The 20,994-nt window shown below is 33.8% G+C and overlaps 1 protein-coding gene across 4 annotated transcripts in view; it reads left to right on the top strand.

Annotated features, from left to right (window-relative positions):
- RIC1 (RIC1 homolog, RAB6A GEF complex partner 1) overlaps nt 1–20,994 on the top strand; it is a 142,969-nt gene that overhangs the window by 50,595 nt on the left and 71,380 nt on the right. For 3 of the 4 annotated variants that reach the window (XM_057548491.1, XM_057548490.1, XM_057548488.1), the window contains exon 3: nt 11,708–11,787. In XM_057548491.1, coding sequence (XP_057404474.1) covers nt 11,708–11,787 — 80 coding nt within the window. Of the gene's footprint in view, nt 1–11,707; nt 11,788–20,994 lie in introns of those variants that run through there. The other variant, XM_007182196.2, reaches the window with a different exon arrangement.

Below are 20,994 nucleotides of genomic sequence, written 5' to 3'. Positions count from 1 at the left end.
TACAAAAAATAAATGCTAGAGAGGGTGTGGAGAAAAGGGAACCCTCTTATACTGCTGGTGGGAATGTAAACTGGTGCAGCCACTGTGGAAAATAGTATGGAGGTTCCTTAAAAAACTAAAACTCGAGTTACCATGTGATCCAGCAAGCCCACACCTGGGCATATGTCCGGAAAAAAAAGGAAAAGTCTAATTTGAAAAGATACATACACCACAGTGTTCAGAGCAGCACTGTTTACGATAGCCAAGACATGGAAGCAACCTAAGTGTCCATTGACAGATGAATGGATAAAGATGTGTGTGTATGTGTGTGTATATCTATATATCATAGGTAGATACACACACACACACACACACACAGGAATATTACTAAGCCATAAAAAAGAATGAAATATTGCCATTTACAGCAACATGGCTGGACCTAGAGATTATCATACTAAGTGAAGTAAGTCAGACAGATAAAGACAAATATATGATATCGCTTATATGTGGAATCTAAAAAAATAATGCAAATGAACTTATTTACAAAACAGAAACAGAGTCACAGACATAGAAAACAAACATGTTTACCAAAGGGATGGGGGGGTAAATCACGAGTATGGGATTAATATGTACACACTACTATAGATAGAATAGGTAAACAACAAGGACTTATTGTATAGCACAGGGAACTATATTCAATATCTTGTAATAACCTATAATGGAAAAGATTCTGAAAAAATAAATATGTATAACTGAATATGTTTGCTGTACACCTGAAGGTAACACAATATTGTAAATCAACTATACTTCAATAAAAAAATACAAATTATAAAAAATAATGATTATATCTGTGTGTTTTCTGTATCATGAGATTGTTTCCATTTGACCGTCTGGAATAAAAGGTTCAGCTGCCATAAAGGATTATTCTTCATCAGTCCATGTGTTGCATTTTTCTATTAGGAAATATTTAGCTCTGAAGAGTCTTGTTTATATCCTAATAGTATCTCCTGAAAGTCCTTAATATTTTTTCCTTAATTTACTTGCATTTTTCTGTCTCATCAGTGTGGCTTATTGGTAGGATCCATATATTTAGCTGTTTATTTTGGTCTTTTATCGTAAAGTTACTGAGATTCCATAGAGGTGGTATTTTTCTTGGTTTTGTTCCATTAGCTACCCACAGAGGTTAGACTTTTGTGTCAGTCTCTCTGGCAATGCACACCAGCAGGTGTTTGCTAAAATGACAGTTTGCAGAGGCAGATAAGGTCACAAACTCCTGTCTTCTTTTGAGGCTTAGGGTGTCTCCTCTGCTCAGGCACTTTCTCTGAGTGGAAGAGTCTTAAGCTGAAGGATCCTCCAGACCATGAGGTCTGGGAGCAATTCATTTCAACAGTACAGTGTCTGCTCTAAGCCTGCTGAAGTCAGTAGGGTTAAGCGTACGGCCCTGTCAATGTCCACTTCTGGGAGCAGTCACATTCAACTCTTTCAGGGCTCTGCTTTTTAAGCTTACTTAGGGAACTGTGAAATTCCAGGTATTGGCCCAGAGCCTCAAGGAGTGGCAAAACACAGCTTAACATTTTCTTAGTCTCTTAAATGAAATATATTGATTATGAATTAGCTACTTACTTAAAGATTCAGAGTTACTATTATGGTAGTTAACTTTTTTGGTGTCTGCTATGTGCTAGGCACTATTGTAAGTGCTTTATGTGTATTAAAATTAATTTATTCTTCATAACACTCCTCTAAAGGTAGGTAATTTTATTGCTTCCACCATATAGTAGAGCTAACTATGGTAGACAGGTTAAAAGCACCTGCCCCAGATTACATAAATACTATGTACGTAAGATCACATCACTGATAATGGAATTCTAAACCATGAAGGCTGGTTCTAGAATTTGAAAGTCTTAATAATTTTGCCTTGCTGCCTTTCACTGTTAGCCTGGTTGTTTAATCTTACTAGCTATTATGGAATAAAGCTGAATCTAGGAGACACTTTGAAATTTGCTTCTACAAAAAAAATCATTGATAGACTGTGTGAGAAGGATATACAGTTGTATGACCTATAGAGCAATACAGCATCACTCTCTTTCTGCACATTAAGTCAAAGCCAAAGCAGTCATCCCCATTTAATTTTCTTATGACCTTCCCCCTGATCCCCAAGTATAGTCATTGTATGCTCTGACATGTCAGTTATATTAAAAATTCTATTACTGTATCATCAACAGAACCACAGTCACCTCCTTATCAACTTGTACCTTAGAAAGAAATCTCACTGACACTGTTTTTTAATGGGGTGTGAGAAAGAAAATCCTTTACCATTTTAAGAATTGGCCCATAGCTTTTGGGAGCGTGTATTCTCTGAGCATCAGAAGTAGAATATCATTTTTGTAGACATGTTACCAGACCATAAATATCCATACAGTTTTCCTCAGTTTTAGACAATTGATGTATATCCATGTGCAAGGAACATTAAAATGAATTTGAAGTACTATCTCATTTCTAGGACTCTATCTGGCAAATAGTAGCACCAGTGTATTTAGGCATATGCGTAAGTATTTTTATTGAGGCTTTGCTTATAATGGGAAAAAACCTGGAGTCCCTTGATTCTGTGTTCCCATCCAATCACCAGTATTTTGCTAAGTCCTGTCTCTAGTTTACTTCCATCCTCTTCTCTTTATTCTCATTGTCATTGCCTTAGCACAGGCCTTTATTATCTTGTGTAGATTGCCTAGAACTCAAAACTTTCAGTTACATTTTTTGTCTACTTGCAATGCATCTAAATTATGCATAGCTATTTCTGAATCACAGCTCTTATATTATTTTTTTAATATTTATTTATTTATTTGGCTGTGCCGGGTCTTAGTTGCAGCACGCGGAATCTTCATTGCAGCATGTGGGATCTTTAGTTGCAGCATGCGGGGTCTTTAGTTGAGGCATGCGAACTCTTAGTTGCGGCATGTGGAATCTAGTTCCCTGACCAGGGATCGAACCCGGGCCCCCTGCACTGGGAGCATGGAGTCTTAGCCACTGGACCACCAAGGAAGTCCCACTTATATTATTCTTACTTTAAACCTTTTGGTGGCTTCCCATTGCATTCAAAATGTGTTCCAAACTTCTTAGCCTAGTATTCAGGGCATCTTGTGATCTGGCCTCAACCTGCCATTCCAACTCTATTTCTCATTGCTACTCTTAATATTCTCTTTCACACCCAGCTAAATGGAAATGTAGATTGTTTTGCCACAACATGAGTTACTGTGACATGAATTAGAATATAACTTATTTATGAATAAGGGAAAGACATCAGTTTAATTTAGAATTCCTGTTGTTTCATTGTGATTTTTTCCCCCTTCCCAGCATGTTAATGTATTGAGTCACCAAATAACAGCTGAAGGCAAAGTATTATAAGAGAGTGGAATACAGCAAATTGTAGAGGAGTACAGTGTTCTAAATAGTACCCATTCATCCCTCTTTTCTTTTTTTTTTTCTTTTTTTTCCCATCTTGGTGTGACCAGACACTGTTTTGGAAGTGATTACTCTGCTATTCTCCTGGATCTCTTTGAATTTTGCTCGTCTCCATAACTTGGTGTCTTTAAATTATAATATTTATACTTCCTTAAATTATACTAATTATACTTCCTTAAATTATACTATTTTTGTTAGGGTTGTTATTTTTCACACTTAACATCTATTGAACCATTATCTTCAAAATGGTGGCTCAAAACAGCCATTTGTTTACTCTCATTCTGTGATTTGCTCTGGGTTTGGTCAAATGGTTCTCCTGATCTCACCTCTAGTACTCATGTGGCTACAGTCATTTGACAGCTCCACTGATGCGGGATGGCCCCTTAGTTACACATCTGGTAGTTGACTGTAGCTGTCTGCTTTGGTTTTCTTTGTGACCTCTTATTTTCCAGTAGGCTAGATAAGGTCTATCTTGTGATGGTAGAAGCTTTTCAAGAAGCAGAAGTTTCTAAGTCCAACCATCACTTCCATTCCTCTTTTCTAAATAGCTTTATTGAAGTACAGTTGATGTACAATAAACTGCACATGTTTGAAATGTACAATTAGATAAATTTTGAAACCATAACTACAGTCAAGATAATGAACAGATCCATCACAGGTTTCCTTGTACCCTTTTGTAATTCCTCCGTCCTGCCATGATTCACCTCCCTCTAAAACCAATTATTGATTTGCTTTCTATCACTACAGATTACTAGAGTTTTAAATAAATGGAATCATACAGTATGTGCTATGACATTTTTCTAATTTCTTTTACTCAGCATAATTATTTTGAGATTCACGCATGTTGTCATGGATCAGTAGTTCATGCTGAGTATCTTATTGGATATAACACAGTTGGTTTATCCATTTATCTGTTGATGGGCATTTGAGTTGTTTATAGTTCTGGGCTGTTTTAAATAAAAGTGCTATGAACATTCATGTACAGATCTTTATATGGACATACATTTCCTTTTCTCTTGGGTAAATAGCCATGAATGGAACAGCTAGATTGTAAGGTAGGTCCCTTATGTTTAACTTTTTAAGGACACACTAAACTTTTTACAAAGTACTTGTACCATTTTACATTCCTACCAGCAGGGTACAAGAGTTCTCATTCCTCTTTGCCAACTTAAGGTGTGCCTTTTTAATTTTAGCTATTCTAATGGCTGTGTGGTGGTATCCCATTATAGTTTTAATTTACATTTCTCTAATAACTAATGATGTTGAACATCTTTTCATTTGTTTATTTGCCATGTGTGTTTTCTGTGGTAAAGTGTCTTTTCAAATCATTCACCCATTTTATTTATTGGGTTCTTTGCTTTCTTATTGTTGAGTTTCTAGAGTTCTTAGTGTATTTTGGATTCAAGTCCTTTATTACACATATGCTTTATGAAGAATTTCTCCTAGTATGTTACTTGTCTTTTCATTCTCTTAACACTATTTTTTGAATGTGTGAAGTACTTAATTTTGATGATGTCTGGTTCATTAGTTTATTTTTTAATGGTTCTTACCTTCTTCCTATGCTTTCCTCTAGAAGTCTTATGATTTAGGTTTTATATTTAGGTCTCTGATATATGTTCAGTTAATTTTTATATATGGTGCAGGATATGGATCTAAGTTAATTGTTTGCATATTGATATTCAGTTGTTCCAGCACCATTTGTTGAAAAGGTTATCCTTTCTATACTGCATTTCTTTTGCATCTGTGTCATAAATCTGTTGTCCACATGTATGTGGGGTTTTGTCTGTATTCTCTATTCAGTTCCATGATGTATTTGTCTATGTTAGTACAGTATTATCTTTGATTACTCTAGCTTTGTAATAATTTTTGAAATCACAGTGTGTTACTTTTTCAACTTTGTTCTTTGTTTTCAAAGTTGTTTTCAGTGTTGTAGGACCTTTTGTTTCCGTATGAATTTTAGCATCAGCTTGTCGGTTTCTATGAAAATGCCTGCTGAGATTTTGACTGGCATTGCATTGGATATGTGGATCCGTTTAGGGAGAGTTGTCATCTTAGCAGTATTGAATCTTCTGACCTATAAACAACATATATCTCTTCCTTTATTTAGATATTTTTAACTTTGTCAATGTTCTGTTATCAGCGTACAAGTATTTCACATCTTTTGCCAGGTTTATCCCAAAGTATTTTATATTTTTTGATGTTTTTGAAAACAGTATTTTAATTTTCTGATTGTTCACTGATAGTATATAGAAATGCAGTTGATTTTTCTATTGATCTTGTATCTTGCAACCATGCTAAACTCACTTATTCTAGTACTGTTTTTGTAGATTCTGCCAGATTTTCTCTATAGACAGTGATGTCAAAAAACAGTTTTACTTTTTTCCTTTCCAATCTGGATCCTTTTATTTCTTTTTTTTGCCTGATTTTATTGGTTAGACCGTCCAGTACAATTTTGAATAGGAGGAAAGCATTTAGTCTTTTACTATTAAGAATCATGTTATAGGGGCTTTCCTGGTGGTGCAGTGGTTAAGAATCCACCTGCCAATGCAGGGAGCACTGGCCCAGGAAGATCCCACATGCTGCAGAGCAACTAAGCCCGTGCGCCACAACTACTGAGCCTGCGCTCTGGAGCCCACAAGCTACAGCGACTGAGCCCGCGTGCCACAACTACTGAAGCCCGCATGCCTAGAGCCTGTGCTCCTCAACAAGAGAAGCCCGCACACCGCAACTAAGAGTAGCCCCCGCTCACCGCAACTAGAGGAAGCCCATGCACAGCAACAGAAACCCAGTGCAGCCAAAGATAATTAAATAAATAAATATTAAAAAAAAGAAGAAGAAGAATCATGTTATAGGTATTTTGTAAATCCCCTTTATCAAGTTGTGGAAGTTCACCCTCTCATTAATTTGCTGAAAATTTTTAATTAGGAATGTTATATTAGATTTTGTCTAATGTCTTTCCTGCATTTATTGAGACTATCATACTGTTTTTCTTTTTTAGTTTGTTAATATGGTAAATTACATTTATAGATTCTTGAATGTTAAACCAACCCTGCATTCCTGGATAAACCCCATTTACTTATGATGTATTAATACATTGTTAGATTTAATTTGCTAAAACTGTTTATAAATTTTACATCTGTGTTAATAAGGGATATTGGCTTGTAGTTACTTTTCCTCATAATGTCTTTGTCTTCTTTTAGTATGAGGGTAATGCTGGCCTCATAAAATGTGATCAAAAGTGTTCCCTCTTTGTTGGTTTTCCAGAAGAGTTTGTGTTGAATTGATATCTCTTTTGGTAGACTTCACCAGTGATAGCATCTGGGCCTAGAGTTTTGTTTTGTTTTGTGGAAAGGATTTTAATTGAAATTTCAATTTCTTTAGTAGATATAAGCCTATGTAGGGTACCTCTTTCTTTTCAGTAAGTTTTGATAGTTTGTGTCTTTCAAGGAACCCGTCCATTTCATCCAAGCTGGAAATTTACTGTCATAAAGTTATTCACAGTATTCCCTTGTTATTCTTTTAATATCTGTAGAATATGTAGTGATGTCACCTCTCTCATTTCTGATAGTGGTTATTCTCTTTCTTTTTTTCCTGGACAGTATGACTAGATGTATATCGATTTTAATGATCTTTAAAAAAAACAAAACAAAACCAGATTTTAATTTCATTGATTTTATTTTTGTTTTCTACTTCACTGATTTCCATGCTGATCTGTATTATTTCCTCTATTTTTTTAAAAAATTTGTTTACTTTGGGTTTCATTTGCTCATCTGTTTCTCGTTTAAAGTAGAACCCAAGGTCACTGATTTGGCATTTTTCTTTTTTCTAATACAGGTATTTGAAGCTATAAAATTTCCCTTAAGTACTGCTGTAATAACACCCCACAAATTTTAGTATTGTGTATTTTTCTAAATTTCTGTCTTGATTTCTTCTTTTATTCATGAATTATTTACAAGCATATTATTTAGTTTCAAAATGTTTGAGAGTTCTCCAGAAATCTTCTGTCATCAATTTCTAGTTTAATTCTGTTGGGGTGAAGGAACATATATTATACATGTTTTATTTTTATATGTGGTAAGACCCCAACATACATTGCTATTATTCTTGTTTAAAAAGTCAATTTACCACAGCCATACCTGAGGACTACCTTCCTGAGCATTCTAATCAATGCCCTGTGCATTATGAGTTTCCTCAGTCTTGCTGGTGGGACAGGGACTGTTTTCAGGACTGTTGGAGCACCATGCACTGTTCCCTTTACTAAGGCTTTTGGTTTCTCTTCTGCCTTGGTAGTATCCTCACATGCATGTGCTTATTGGTGCTCTCTGATTCTTTCTCCATGCAGCTCTCTTGTCTCTGGTACTCTGTCATATACATTTTGTTAGTGCCTGTTCTTCCTGGACTCTCAGTATCATCTTCTTAACTCAGGGAGTCTGCCAGGCTCTGTCTCCATTCCCCTTCTCAGTGCTGTGACCTGGAAACTCTCAAGAGAGTAAGCTGGAACAGTCATAGAACTCACCTCAGTTGTTTTCCATCTGTCAGGGATCACTAGCCTTCATTGCTTGTCAGTGTTTTGAAAATCATTGTTTCATATATTTTGTTTGGTTTTTGGTTGTTTGTTTCAGATGGGAGCACAAGTTGACTTCAGCTTAATCCATCTTGGTTGGAAGCAGAAGTCTTTTTTTTTTTTAAGTATTCTGGTATAAAACAATGTGATAGAACTAGTAATAATATAATAATTTTTGATGACTATTTGTATCAAAAGATATTCTTCACCTATCTTTGAGAGAATGTGTTATTTATAACCGTTTTTGTTATTTTTCATTTAAATATATTCATAAGTATGAATGTACAGAGTCTGAAAGAGTATACAAAAGTGTTAGATCAATATCTTAGTGGTATGCTTTGGGGCGAGTAATTTTATATACTTGAACATGTATAACAAAAAAATAAAGCTAAAAACAGAAAACACCATTTATAAACCAGTGTAAAGAATTAAAAAATGCTAGTCTGTTATCAGCCTTATTTGAAACCTGATATGACAGTATGTTGGGATAGAAGATACATCTCTAAATCATCAAATCCTTATCTCTTAAGTTATTATAGAAATCTCTGTGATGCCATTATTCAAGTCATTGGAGCCAGATGCATAAATCTGTCCTATTCTTTGTGGTAAAAACGGTGTATGCTGAGGAAGAAATGCACTTTGACTTGGAGTTCTAAAGTATCTGGTGAATTCATGTACAAAAAAGTATTTGGGTTGGTAGAGGAAAGTATTGGGATGCTGCCTACAGGTTAAGCATTAGTTATATATAGCAGTTGATTTGTCTCATGACACAGTTAGATTTAAATTACTCCCACTACAGAAATTTACTATTTGTAATATATATGTCATACATCAGTCATAAAATAATTTAAAAATACATTTAATTTGGGGTGGCAAGTGAAAACTTCCCAAATGCCCAAACAAACCAGAATAGAAACAGGCAGTTAATAATAATAATAATAATAATAATAATAACAACAACAACAACAACAACCACCATATCAACTACCACCACCACCTGTAGAATTCAATCTCTTCTTTTTAAAATGTGGAATTAGGTGAGGTACTTTGCATGGTTTTTTAAAAGCTCTGTTACTAGATTTGCAATTGAAATAAATGATGTCAAACTTTAATATTCATACCTCTCTGACTGATAATTTGTTGCATTATTAATATCCTTTTACATTATTGTTTTTAGTTCTTTTTCTTCTAAGTAGCATTAGTAGAGACAAGTCTGTCTCTTCCATCCTCTATTTAAGTAGTGATTTTCTTTTATCCTCTCAATACCTTTATCCTTGTGACCTTACGGCCCTAATTCATGGATATACAAAAGAAAGGGACATAAAGACTTGTCATATAAGTTGCCTACAGATTGTTGGGCCTCTGTAATTAAAGGCACATAATCCAGTAATATACCTTGGAGAAAGAAAAAAATATTGTTAAGATAGGGATGATAACAGGAAAGAGAACTTGGAAGTTCTTTATTTTGTCTTTTCATTAACTTAGAAAAGTTAGTTTTGGGGTGTGTGCGTGTATTTATGTATGTATACTCGAAGAAGGTATTGTTGCCCACAGATTAAGCAATAGTTATATACTTTCTTGCAGTATTTTGGGGATAGGAAGAGAAGGGCCATCATAACACTGCATAAAAACAGTTTTGGTATAGATACTACTTTTTAAGGATGATCATTTTTTTTTTTTTTTTTTTTTTTTTTTAGGATGATCATTTTTTTACCACCAAAACTTTTTAAGTTGTTCAAAGGCAGGACTGTTCATGAAATTATCACTGATGAATGTCATTGAGATCTGGAAATAAATAGCATTTAATATACATGCAAAACCATAGAAACTTGGTAAAGATGATTGATACAGAATACCGAAATAGTAAATCAAGCCATTATTTGTAATTTGATCTAGTATACTGTCTATATAAAATTTCTAAATGCTGGTGCAAAGTGATGCTGTATTTTTCCTGGCATTATAGTCTTCTAAGCACTTGTTAAAATTGAGTATATTATTAGCATTTGATATTCTGAAATGTTGAACTTTTGACCTTGAGTGACTGATATTCAGACAGTGGTTGTATGTTATGCATCTAAGTACTAGACCGTATTATTTTACTTTTCTAGCCCCTGTAACAGTAGAGTTTACACATTTTAAACAGTCACTAATCTATATGGGGGTCATGATGTCTGTGAAACTTTCAATATAGTTTGATTTGAATCCATTTTCTTTTTGATCCCATAGTTTTCACATTAGAAGAATAAAAAATTGCACATGAGGAATTGGAATGATGATCTTTTCTGAAGGATTTTAACCTTTTTTCTTTTGTATCCCAATATGTTGAATTAGAGTTTTGGAATACATTAAAATACTAAAGTTTATAGCTTAGAAACAAAACACCTGGCTTTGCTGAAGAAATTGAGTATTTCCTCTGGCATTCCTTTATGTGAAAAACAGAAAACCAGTACTGGAAAGAAATTTGAAACTTTGAATAATTTTTTCAGTTTCTTTAGTTCTACTTTGGGTAAAAGCCCTCCTGCCTCTAAAGTGATAAGAATTCAGTATGAATATAAAGAAGTTTGGGTAAAACATTGCCACCTCACTCTGTTAATGCCTGAAAATGTTTGTTTAGAAAAAGCTAAATATTGTATTTTCTGTATTTATATAAATGTAAAATGGTTGTTTGAGCTTTGCAAGTCAGATATGTGCCATGATCATAGGATGGCACTGTTTTAATATAATTTATATATTTTTTAATTGAAAGATAGTTGATTTACAATGTGTTAATTTCTGCTGTACAGAAAAGTGATTGTTATACACATATATACGTTTTTTAATATTCTTTTCCATTATGATTTATCACAGGATATTGACTATATTTCCCTGTGCTGTACAGTAGGACCTTGTTGTTCATCCATTCTATGCATAACATGTTTGCATCTGCTAATCCCAAACTCCCAACCCATCCCCCACACCCCCTCACCCCCCGGCAACCACAAGCATGTTCTCTGTCTGTGAGTCTGTTTCTGTTTTGTAGATAAGTTCGTTTGTGTCATATTTTAGATTCCACATATAAGTGATATCATATGGTATTTGTCTTTCTCTTTCTGACTTACTTCACTTAATACAGTTTATATTTTTAAAACATTTTATTAACTTAGAAAAATTAGCTGATGTTCAAATTTTTTAAGTTGAAGGTTTGCTCTGTTTTTTCTTCTGTCTTGGTATATTTTGTAGTAAATCAGAGGCTAACTGATTGATTTTGAAATGTCTAAAATATGTTATTCTGAAGTTACACTATATAAACTTTGAGTAGAGTCAAGAATTTCATCATACTATTACTATTTGGTGACATAATTGCTTTAAAAACTCAGAAAAATTATTTGCCGTGTTATTCCAGAGTTCAAAACGTTCTGTATATTTTGCAAAATAATCATCTATTATTCAATAATAAAGTTATTTTAGAATATTAATGTCTACAGCATGTTATGAACTATTGATTTCAATTACCTATGAAATATTTTGCAATCTGTAAATCCCTTTCATGAGTTACTTTAAACAAGATGGATTATATTGAAACAAAGTGATTTTTTATTTGCATAATTAAGCTATAGCTCTTCAAAAGAGGGTTCTTGAAGTGTTTTCAAAGTAAGAATATATAAAATTAAGATTACAGTCATAGCCTTACCCTTTAATTCATGGTAAATAAAATTTATCTTTCAGACGGCAAATGGCTACATCTTGTTTTTTCATATAACATCTACAAGAGGGGACAAGTACCTTTATGAACCAGTGTATCCCAAGTAAGTTTGTTGTCTTTCATTTTTTAAGTATTTGATTTGCATACTTTGTATTCACAAAACATTACAGTTTGGGGTTGTCTGAAGTGCTAAGCCAGCATTTCCAAAACACTGTTTTAAAGATTACCAGGTCTTTGAACTGCTGTCACTTGAATAAAGAATTCTATAATTAAATAAGTCTGAAAATCTTGGATGGATGTACTATCTCCCTTCTTGGACATTCAGAATTACTATTAAAATACTCCAGATCTAGCATCCTTTAGTCTTTATTGGGGATGTATGAGCTAAGATCATGAGGGGAAGAGGTGAAGTGTCAGTAAGCTATATGTACTTTTTCCTGTACATTTTAGTATATGCATAGAAAAAATATGTACCCCAAACAGTGGGTTACCTCTTGATTAGAATTTGAGGGAACTTGGACTTCCGATCTTTAATCTGTGGTGTTCTGTATGTTTTGCATTGTTTCTTTTCCTTTTTTGTTATTTGCCTTACTTTTGAAATAAGAGAACATTTTATTGAAAGACCTTTTGAAATAAAAGAACATGTAATTTTCAAGTATTTCACGTTTTTAAAAAACGATCAAGCCATTAAAACTGGATGAAAATATAAATGAATTACTTATCATATTTCTAGATGATAGAAGACAGAGGTTATTAGTTATTAAATTAATTAATTAAATTAATTAATTAAATTAATTAAAGGGAAAATAGATTACATTGTATGAAAGTTTAAATTTCTGAAAATTAACAGAAAAAAGAAAAAGACCAACATTAGAAGGGCAGATAACAAACTGGGGGAAAATTTTGCAGTAAATAAGACCAAGGCTTACTATTTTTTATATGAAGGGGTCATATAAATTGCTAAGAAACACAAAGATTTCAAAAGATAAATAGGTAAAAGCAATCTCATAAGAGGAAATATCATCCATTTTAATTCTCAATTTAGACATACTCTGAAAGATTTCAAAAGATAAATAGGTGAAAGCAATCTCATGAGAGGAACTATCTCCATTTTAATTCTCCAATTTAGACACTCTCCTGTAAATAAAAAGCAATAAACAGAATCACCTGTACTTAACTTGATTATTTTTTATACTATTATAGGTGGGCAGGGGAGGGAAATAACATCTCTTGAAACAGTGAAAAATACAGTTTTCTTCCATTTGCCAACATGATTTACATATATTTAGAGTGTTTTGGAATAGTATTTTGAGACTCACTTTTTGTTTTCCAGAGGTTTTAAAAAGTTTCTTACCTTTTAATTCTGAGACTCCAGGGCACGCTGCTTAACTAAGTAGTAGTCCCAACAATGCATGAGCTATGCTGTGTTTGACTGTATATGTTAAGCTAAAGAACTAAGTAAAGAGCATTATTGTTTTGTTTTGTTTTTAAACTTGGATGTTCTTCCACTGTGTTGAAGAGTTTGAGTTTCAATATGTGGGCTCAATAAAATGTGTATTGTCTTAGAGCAGCATAAATAGAAATTAAGGGGGGATATAGGCTTTGGTGTCAGATAGACCTGGAATTGAATGTCAGTTCTGCTGCTTTTCAGCTGTATGTCTCCTATCAAGTTAATACCTCTAAAAACCTCAGTTTCCTCATCTGTAGAATGAGATAACAGTAGTAATTATTTTATAGGATTAAATGAGACCATGCATATTAAATGTTTAGATAAGTGCCTAGCTTGTGGAAAAATTAATAATGGACAGCTGCTATTATTATTAATATATTTTTTCCCTCATCAAATTTTTACTTTATTTCTAATGTTTTAAGTGATTATATATATAAAGTGATTTCATATATTACATAAATTGTATATATTATATATATTTTTTGTTTTTAACTTGATAATATACTTTTTTCAGAGTTTAACTTCTAGTAACTGCTACATAAAATCAAACAAAATCTCTTATATGGAAACAGTTTCACAGAGCAGATTAGAATCAGCCTATTATGCATTTGTTTGCTAGACTACTTTCTAGTTCGGTGTTTTAGCCTAGTAAGTTTCTTAGTTTTTCTGTAGAACCTGTTTATAAAATGGGAATAAAAATATTTTCTTCTTCAGTTGTTTGGAGGGTTATGTGAGTTTAGGTTTTTAAAACCTGATTTGAGGAGAGTTTTTTTAAAAATTTAGTTTTTATTAGGTGTAAGATAAGCTCAAGGATGTATTATACAATATGGAATATAGCCAATATTTTGTAATAACTGTAAATGGAAAGTAACCTTTAAAAATTGTATAAAAATTTTTAAAAATTAAAAAATTTAGTTTTGAGAGTGTATCATCATCATCTGTGCCATTGTAAACACTTATGCAATTCAAGACACTGTTCTAAGCACTTTTTCAGACTAACTTAATCCCTGTAGCAACCTGATGAGGTAGTTATGTACAGTAACTCTACAAACTGCAGCACAGAGACGGCTAAGTAACTCACCCATAGTCATACACTAGTAAGTGACACAGTCAGGATCTAAACGTAAGTGTTGTAGCTTCAAAATCTGTGTATTTAAATTAACCACCAATACTACACTGCTTCAACCCTGTGTGTCCATCTAGCCATCTACTACTTTGGGTTTTATTTGGGGAGTTAGGGAACCAAAAATGGATAAATGGATCTGGAGTGGTTTATAGTAGTCCTGAAGAATAGAGACAGCATAATTGAGGCCAGTGGTTAGTCATCCTCTTCTCAGTTTTAGAAACGCTATTGTCTCTTGCTTCTCTTCTCTAAATCTTATAAGTTCCTCCCATAAGTTTTTCTATAGTATCTCAACTTCCTTGTATTATGTGACAGCATCTTAACCTCAGACTGCCTCTTTTCCCATAGTGCTTCATCTTAGAACAGGTCAGATGCCCCCATAATCTTTCAGAGTTTCCACATAGTTTTGTTTCCAGCATCCTTCCTGTTGATGATGGGAGTCAGGCTTCAGCAATGGTTACAGTCTTATATTAAATGACTCTTTATGCCTCAAAGGTCATTTAGGTCATTTATTCTTTGATTAATGAATTTTCCATTTCTTTCATCCTTTGCATCTTTATAAATTCCATTCTATATTAAAATATTCCTTCATATTGGTTACACAGGGCAGTGAATGGACTTACCCATTGAAGGTCGTCTTGATGGCTTTTTCTTTCATGTCTTGTAACTTACAGTGAAATTAATGAAGGAAACTCTGCCAGGGATAAATCAGAAATAATTTGTGTTAAGCTTTAGAATATGTTCATGTGTTTATGTTTAAATATGAGTTTGGTAGTTCTTGAAACTGCAAATCATATTTAATTTCATACTGAAAGTAATTTCAACAAACATTTCATCATTATGTATACTACTTTTGAGAGCAGAGATTTTTTTCTCCTTATTCTTTCTATCTTTCCACCTTACTGAGACCAGCCTTATTGAGGTTAGTGTTCTTTTAAAAAGAAAGGTTACTGTACTAAAATTCAGTATATTTAATTATCAACTATTAAAGATGAAGATATTATCTTTTTCACTGAAAAACATCACTCCAAAACAACTGTCAAAATTCAGACGTCCCACTCCCTCCCCAAGGCCAATATTTTTACCATCTGTTATGAATTAGTGCTAGGTGGGAAGCAAGAAGGGAATAATTAGTTGAGGTTAGCAATTTCTAACTTCAACACAACTTGTCTTTTCAAAAATCCTGCTTCTTGGGAACTATACTCAATATGTTGTAATAACCTATAAGAGAAAAAAATCTGAAAAAGAACATATATATGATATATATATATACACATATATATTATATATACAACTGAATCACTTTGCTGTACACCTGAAACTAGCATAACATTGTAAGTCAATTATACTTCAATAAAATAAAGCTTCTTGCAGGAGAAACCTGCAAGGAAGGGGATATAAACATTTACTCAGTTACATCAAAGAGAATAAAAGAGGTTTGAATTACTTACAGATGTGAAAGATTCCCCTCAACATTTGTTTTTTTCTTTTTGCTAGTTAAGTTTTGAGTGTTAGTTTTCTGGAGAATAAACTTTAACTGCTTTTTTCCCCTTAAGCTTCTATAGATTTAGAAAGTTATTTCTAACAATATATCTTGGTCTAAGTTCAGTTTTTGAACTTGACAAAGTATGTTAGTTATCCTAACATTTTTGATTCCCTTTGATCTTCTCAAAACGTTGCATGTGTAGTTTGATTTCAATATGTATGTATTCTGTTAACAGTACATGTGTAACCTTTAGCTGTTCAACTTTGCGTCTTTTATGTATCCATTAGCTTACATTATAATTGCATGAGCATTTACTAATAAGATTAATTAGCAACGTTATTCTATAAATTCTGGACAGTGAAAACCACTCCCCTGTTGGCCACACTTCTAAGACTGGCACCTGAATTCAAAAAATCACAGAATTGTTAAAAGATCTGCCTGATTCAAAGAGCCCTATGCATTGTTCTTATCAGACTCAAAGCTGTCTGATTTTGTGATAATGTAAATAAAAAGCTTTTTTTTTTTTTTTTTTTTTTTTAAGAAAAATGATATAAAAGGCCTGGTGATTAAGAGTACTACCTCTTTCAGAAAACTCTTCTGAAAAATTGTTGTCATCCATCCATCCATTTAAGTATTAAATTTTGTCAGGCTCCAGGACTGTTTTAGATACTGGGATGCAGCAGAGGAAAAAGAAAAAAGAAGAAAAACAACAATAACAAGAAACCCTACTCATACAGCCTGCATTCTTCTAATAGATGGTGATAAATAAGTAAAATACATTACAAATTAGGTGATACATTCTGTGGAGAAAAATAAAGCCGGGAAAGGGAATGGGAAGTGGGGAAACAACTTGAAATAGAGTGGTCAGGGTCTTTACTGAGAAGATGATGTTTAAAAGTTCTCAGTGAGATGAGGAAACAAAACATACGCCCATGGCCGGAGCATTCTGGATTGGTGAGATTTAGAAGGTAAGAAAGTTAATAAGAAGAAATTACTGTGAATAAATCCTAGGTCTTATCTAATAACTTACAGTGAAAAAGTCAGAAGGGAGACATTTTTTATTAAGTATAAAAAGAAAAATTACATTCTGCTTTTTAAATAACCTAATCCTGGGAAAGCCTACAGTTTATTCTCTTTTTTTGTAAATGGCACTGTCATTTGAGCTTATTTATTCTTGCCACTTAATAACTCCAATAGCCAGGCTATATCAAGTCCAGTATATTCTACCTTGTATTCCTCATGTCTTTCCCTTCTTCCTAATTCTGAGCAACACTACTTTAGTTTGGGTTTTGTCATTTTTCTCTTGGATTATTGTAATATCTTATTAATTCATCTTTTGTGGTTTTCCCCTAAGTGAATTTTTCTAACATAAAATTAACTTGCCATTTTTCTACAGTTTTTCAGTGGCTTTTCTTAGCTTTCAGGATTAATCGTGTTGCTTAGTTTTTTTGAGTTTTATTTTACAAGTCTGAAGAATGGAGTTAATATCCACTTCATGAAGATGTCATTAGGTTTAAATCAACACCTTAAATTACTCTATAGTACCTAAAATAATGCTTTACTGTTCCCTAGGATTTTGTTCTGTGTTCTCTTGTATTCTACATGCTCTTACTGGCTTTAGTTATCCAGTATATGTGGATGAGGTTCAGACGTTTCTGTAATATAGTACCACTTTCTTAAGCTTCTGGCCCACCTTTCTGGAACAAATCTATTTAGATATCTCTAGGCAGCCTCAAACTCATCATGTCTAAACCTAACTCATTTCGTCTTTACCAAGCCAAACATGTTATTGCTTTTCTAAAATTTATTGCCATTACCATGATCTTTCTTTTTTTTTTTTTTAAATTAATTAATTTATTTATGGCTGTGTTGGGTCTTCGTTTCTGTACGAGGGCTTCTCTAGTTGCGGCAAGTGGGGGCCACTCTTCATCGCGGTGCATGGACCTCTCACTGTCGTGGCCTCTCGTTGCGGAGCACTGGCTCCAGACGCGCAGGCTCAGTAGTTGTGGCTCACGGGCCCAATTGGTCCGCGGCATGTGGGATCTTCCCAGACCAGGGCTCGAACCCGTGTCTCCTGCATTGGCAGGCAGATTCTCAACCACTGCGCCACCAGGGAAGCCCTACCATGATCTTTTACACAGTGTGTGATGTTGAAAACATGTTGAATCTTTATTTCTTCATTTCTCTTCTTTGGTAATCAAGTTGTATTGATTGATTACAACTCTCTAGTGCCTCTAAAATTTGCTAGTATGTATTTTACTCTCACTTGTCATATTAGGGGTGTTCATGGCCTCTCCTTGCCTATTGAAAAGCTTGTTTACTAACTCATTCTTGTCCTCTAGTCTCTTTCTCCTCCATACTGAAATACATTCTTTGCACTGATAACCAGATTTATTCTTCAAAACAGAGACTTGATGATGTGATTCTTGTCTCAGAAACTTTTTTTAAAAGTCTGGATTAACTTTGTTCTAAATAATTAACACCTGGATCTAAAGATACAAAAATGCTAGCATTATACATCAGTACTTCCTGGAATATTATTTCAGAAATATCATATCAGTAAATTTTTTTATTTCTAATTTTTTTATTGTGGTAAAATACACATAATGTAACATTTATCATCGTAACTGTTTTAAAGTATAGTTATATAGTTGGCCCTTTAACAACACAGGTTTGAACTGTGCAGGTCCACTTATACGTGGAATTTTTTTCAGTAAATATGTACTGCAGGATTCTTGGTTGGTTGAATCCAAGGACGCAGAGCCACGTATATGGAGGGCCAACTGTAAAGTTATGCACAGATTTTCTAGTGCATGGGGGTCTGCATCCCTAACCCCCAGGTTGTTCAGGGTTTAACTGTACTTCATATAAGTGAAACCATACGATATTTATCTTTTGTGACTGACTTACTTCACTTAGCATAATGTCCTCAAGTTTCATTCATTTTGTAGCATATGTTAGACTTTCCTTCCTTTTAAAGGTTGAATAATATTCCACTGTATGTATATACCACATTCTATCGTGAATAATGCTGCTATAAACATGGGTATTCAAATGTCTCTTTGAGACCCTGATTTCAGTTCCTCTGGGTATATACCCCAAAGTACAATTGCTGTATCTTATGGTAATTCTATTTTTAATTTTTTGAGGAACTGCCATACTATTATCCTCAAGGGCTGTACCATTTTCTGTACTTAGTGCACAAGGACTCTAATTTCTCTACATTTTTGCCAACACTTATTGTTATATATGTATTTTTATAGTAACTTGTAGGTGTGAGGTGGTATCTCACTTTAGTTTTGATTTGCATTTCCCTACTGATTAGTGATGTTAGGTACTCTTCTAATGTGCTTATTGGCCGATTGTGTATCATTGGAGAAATGTCTGTTTTGAGTCCTCTGTCCCTTTTTGAATCAGATTGTTTTGGCTTTTTGCTGTTGAGTTTTAGGAGTTCTCTATATATTCAGGGTATTAATTCCTTATCTCCTAAACTTCTGTTGCTCTCCAGTCCCCACAAAATAAAGCCCAAGAGATCTGGCTTGGCATTTAGAACCTGCTTTTCCCCTATCTCCAGCACACTGAACCCACACTTCCTATGTATTTTAATTCTGTTCATTTGCTATTTGCTTTACTTGGTATGCCTTCACCACTCTCTTTTTTATGTAAGAAAGCTATCTCACTTGGTTTTCAAGCTCAGGTCAAGTATTTATAAAGCTTTGGACCTCAACTCTCCTATCTTCCCTTGTACCCAAGAAATAGCTGATCCCTCATGTATAATCCCATGGCACTTTAAAAAAATTTACACTGGTAGTCCATGAATATATTATTACAAAAACAAACAAGTACTATGTTGAGGTATGTTCCTGCTGTGCCTGCTTTCTGGAGAGTTTTTATTATAAATGGATGTTGAATTTTATCAAAAGCTTTTTCTGCATCTATTGACATGATCTGTGGTTTTTATTCTTCAGTTTGTTGATGTGATGTATCACATTGATTGATTTGTGGATTGAAAAATCCTTGCATCTGTGGAATAAATCCCACTTGATCATGTTGTATGATCCTTTTAATGTATTGTTGGATTTGGTTTGCTAGTATTTTGTTGAGGATTTTTGCATCTGTGTTCATCAGTGATATTGGCCTGTAATTTTCCTTTTGTGTGATATCTTTGTCTGGTTTTGGTATCAGGGCGATGGTGGCCTCATAGAGTGAGTTTGGAAGTCTTCCTTCCTCTGCAATTTTTTGGAATAGTTTCAGAAGGATAGGTGTTAACTCTTCTCTAAATGTTTGGTAGAATTCACCTGTGAAGCCATCTGGCCCTGGAATTTCATTTTTTGGGAGTTTTTAAATTACTGATTCAGTTTCAGTACTGGTGATTGGTCTGTTCATATTTTCTATTTCTTCTTGGTTCAGTCTTGGGTGATTACACCTTTCTAAGAATTCGGCCATTTTTTCTAGGTTGTCCATTTTATTGGCATATAGTTGTTTGTAGTAGTCTCTTATTATCCTCTGTATTTCTGTGGTGTTGGTTGTAACTTCTCCTTTTTCATTCCTCATTTTATTGATTTGGGACCTATATTACAAACCAACAGCTAATATCATCCTCAGCGGTGAAAAAGCTGAAAGCATTTCCTCTAAGACCAGGAACAAGACAAGGGTGCCCACAATTGCCACTTTTATTCAACATAGTATTGGAAGTCCTAGCCACGTCAGTCAGAGAAGAAAAAGAAATAAAAGGAATCCAAATTGGAAAAGAAGTAAAGCTGTCACTGTTGGCAGGTGATATGATACTATACGTAGAAAATCCTAAAGATGCCACCAGAAGACTACCAGAGCTCATCAGTGAGTTCGGTAAGGTTGCAGGACAGAAAAGTAATACACAGAAATCTGTTGCATTTCTATACGCTAACAGTGAACTATCAGAGAAATTAAGGAAACGATCTGATTTACCATCACATCAAAATGAATAAAATACCTAGGAATAAACCTACCTAAGGAGACAAAAGACCTGTACTCAGAAAACTGTAAGATACTGATGAAAGAAATCAAAGATGACTCAGATGGAAAGATATACCATGTTCTTGGATTGGAATAATCAATATTGTTAAAATGACCATACTACCCAAGGCAATCTACAGATTCAGTGCAATCCCTGTCAGAATACCAATGGCATTTTTCACAAAAGCAGAACAAATAATTTTAAAATTTGTATGGAAATGCAGAAGACTCCGAATAGCTAAAACAATCTGGAGAA

The sequence above is a fragment of the Balaenoptera acutorostrata genome, chromosome 6 (assembly GCF_949987535.1).
Source record: "Balaenoptera acutorostrata chromosome 6, mBalAcu1.1, whole genome shotgun sequence".
Taxonomy (NCBI): domain Eukaryota; kingdom Metazoa; phylum Chordata; class Mammalia; order Artiodactyla; family Balaenopteridae; genus Balaenoptera; species Balaenoptera acutorostrata.
This window is presented reverse-complemented; position numbering and strand designations above follow the sequence as displayed.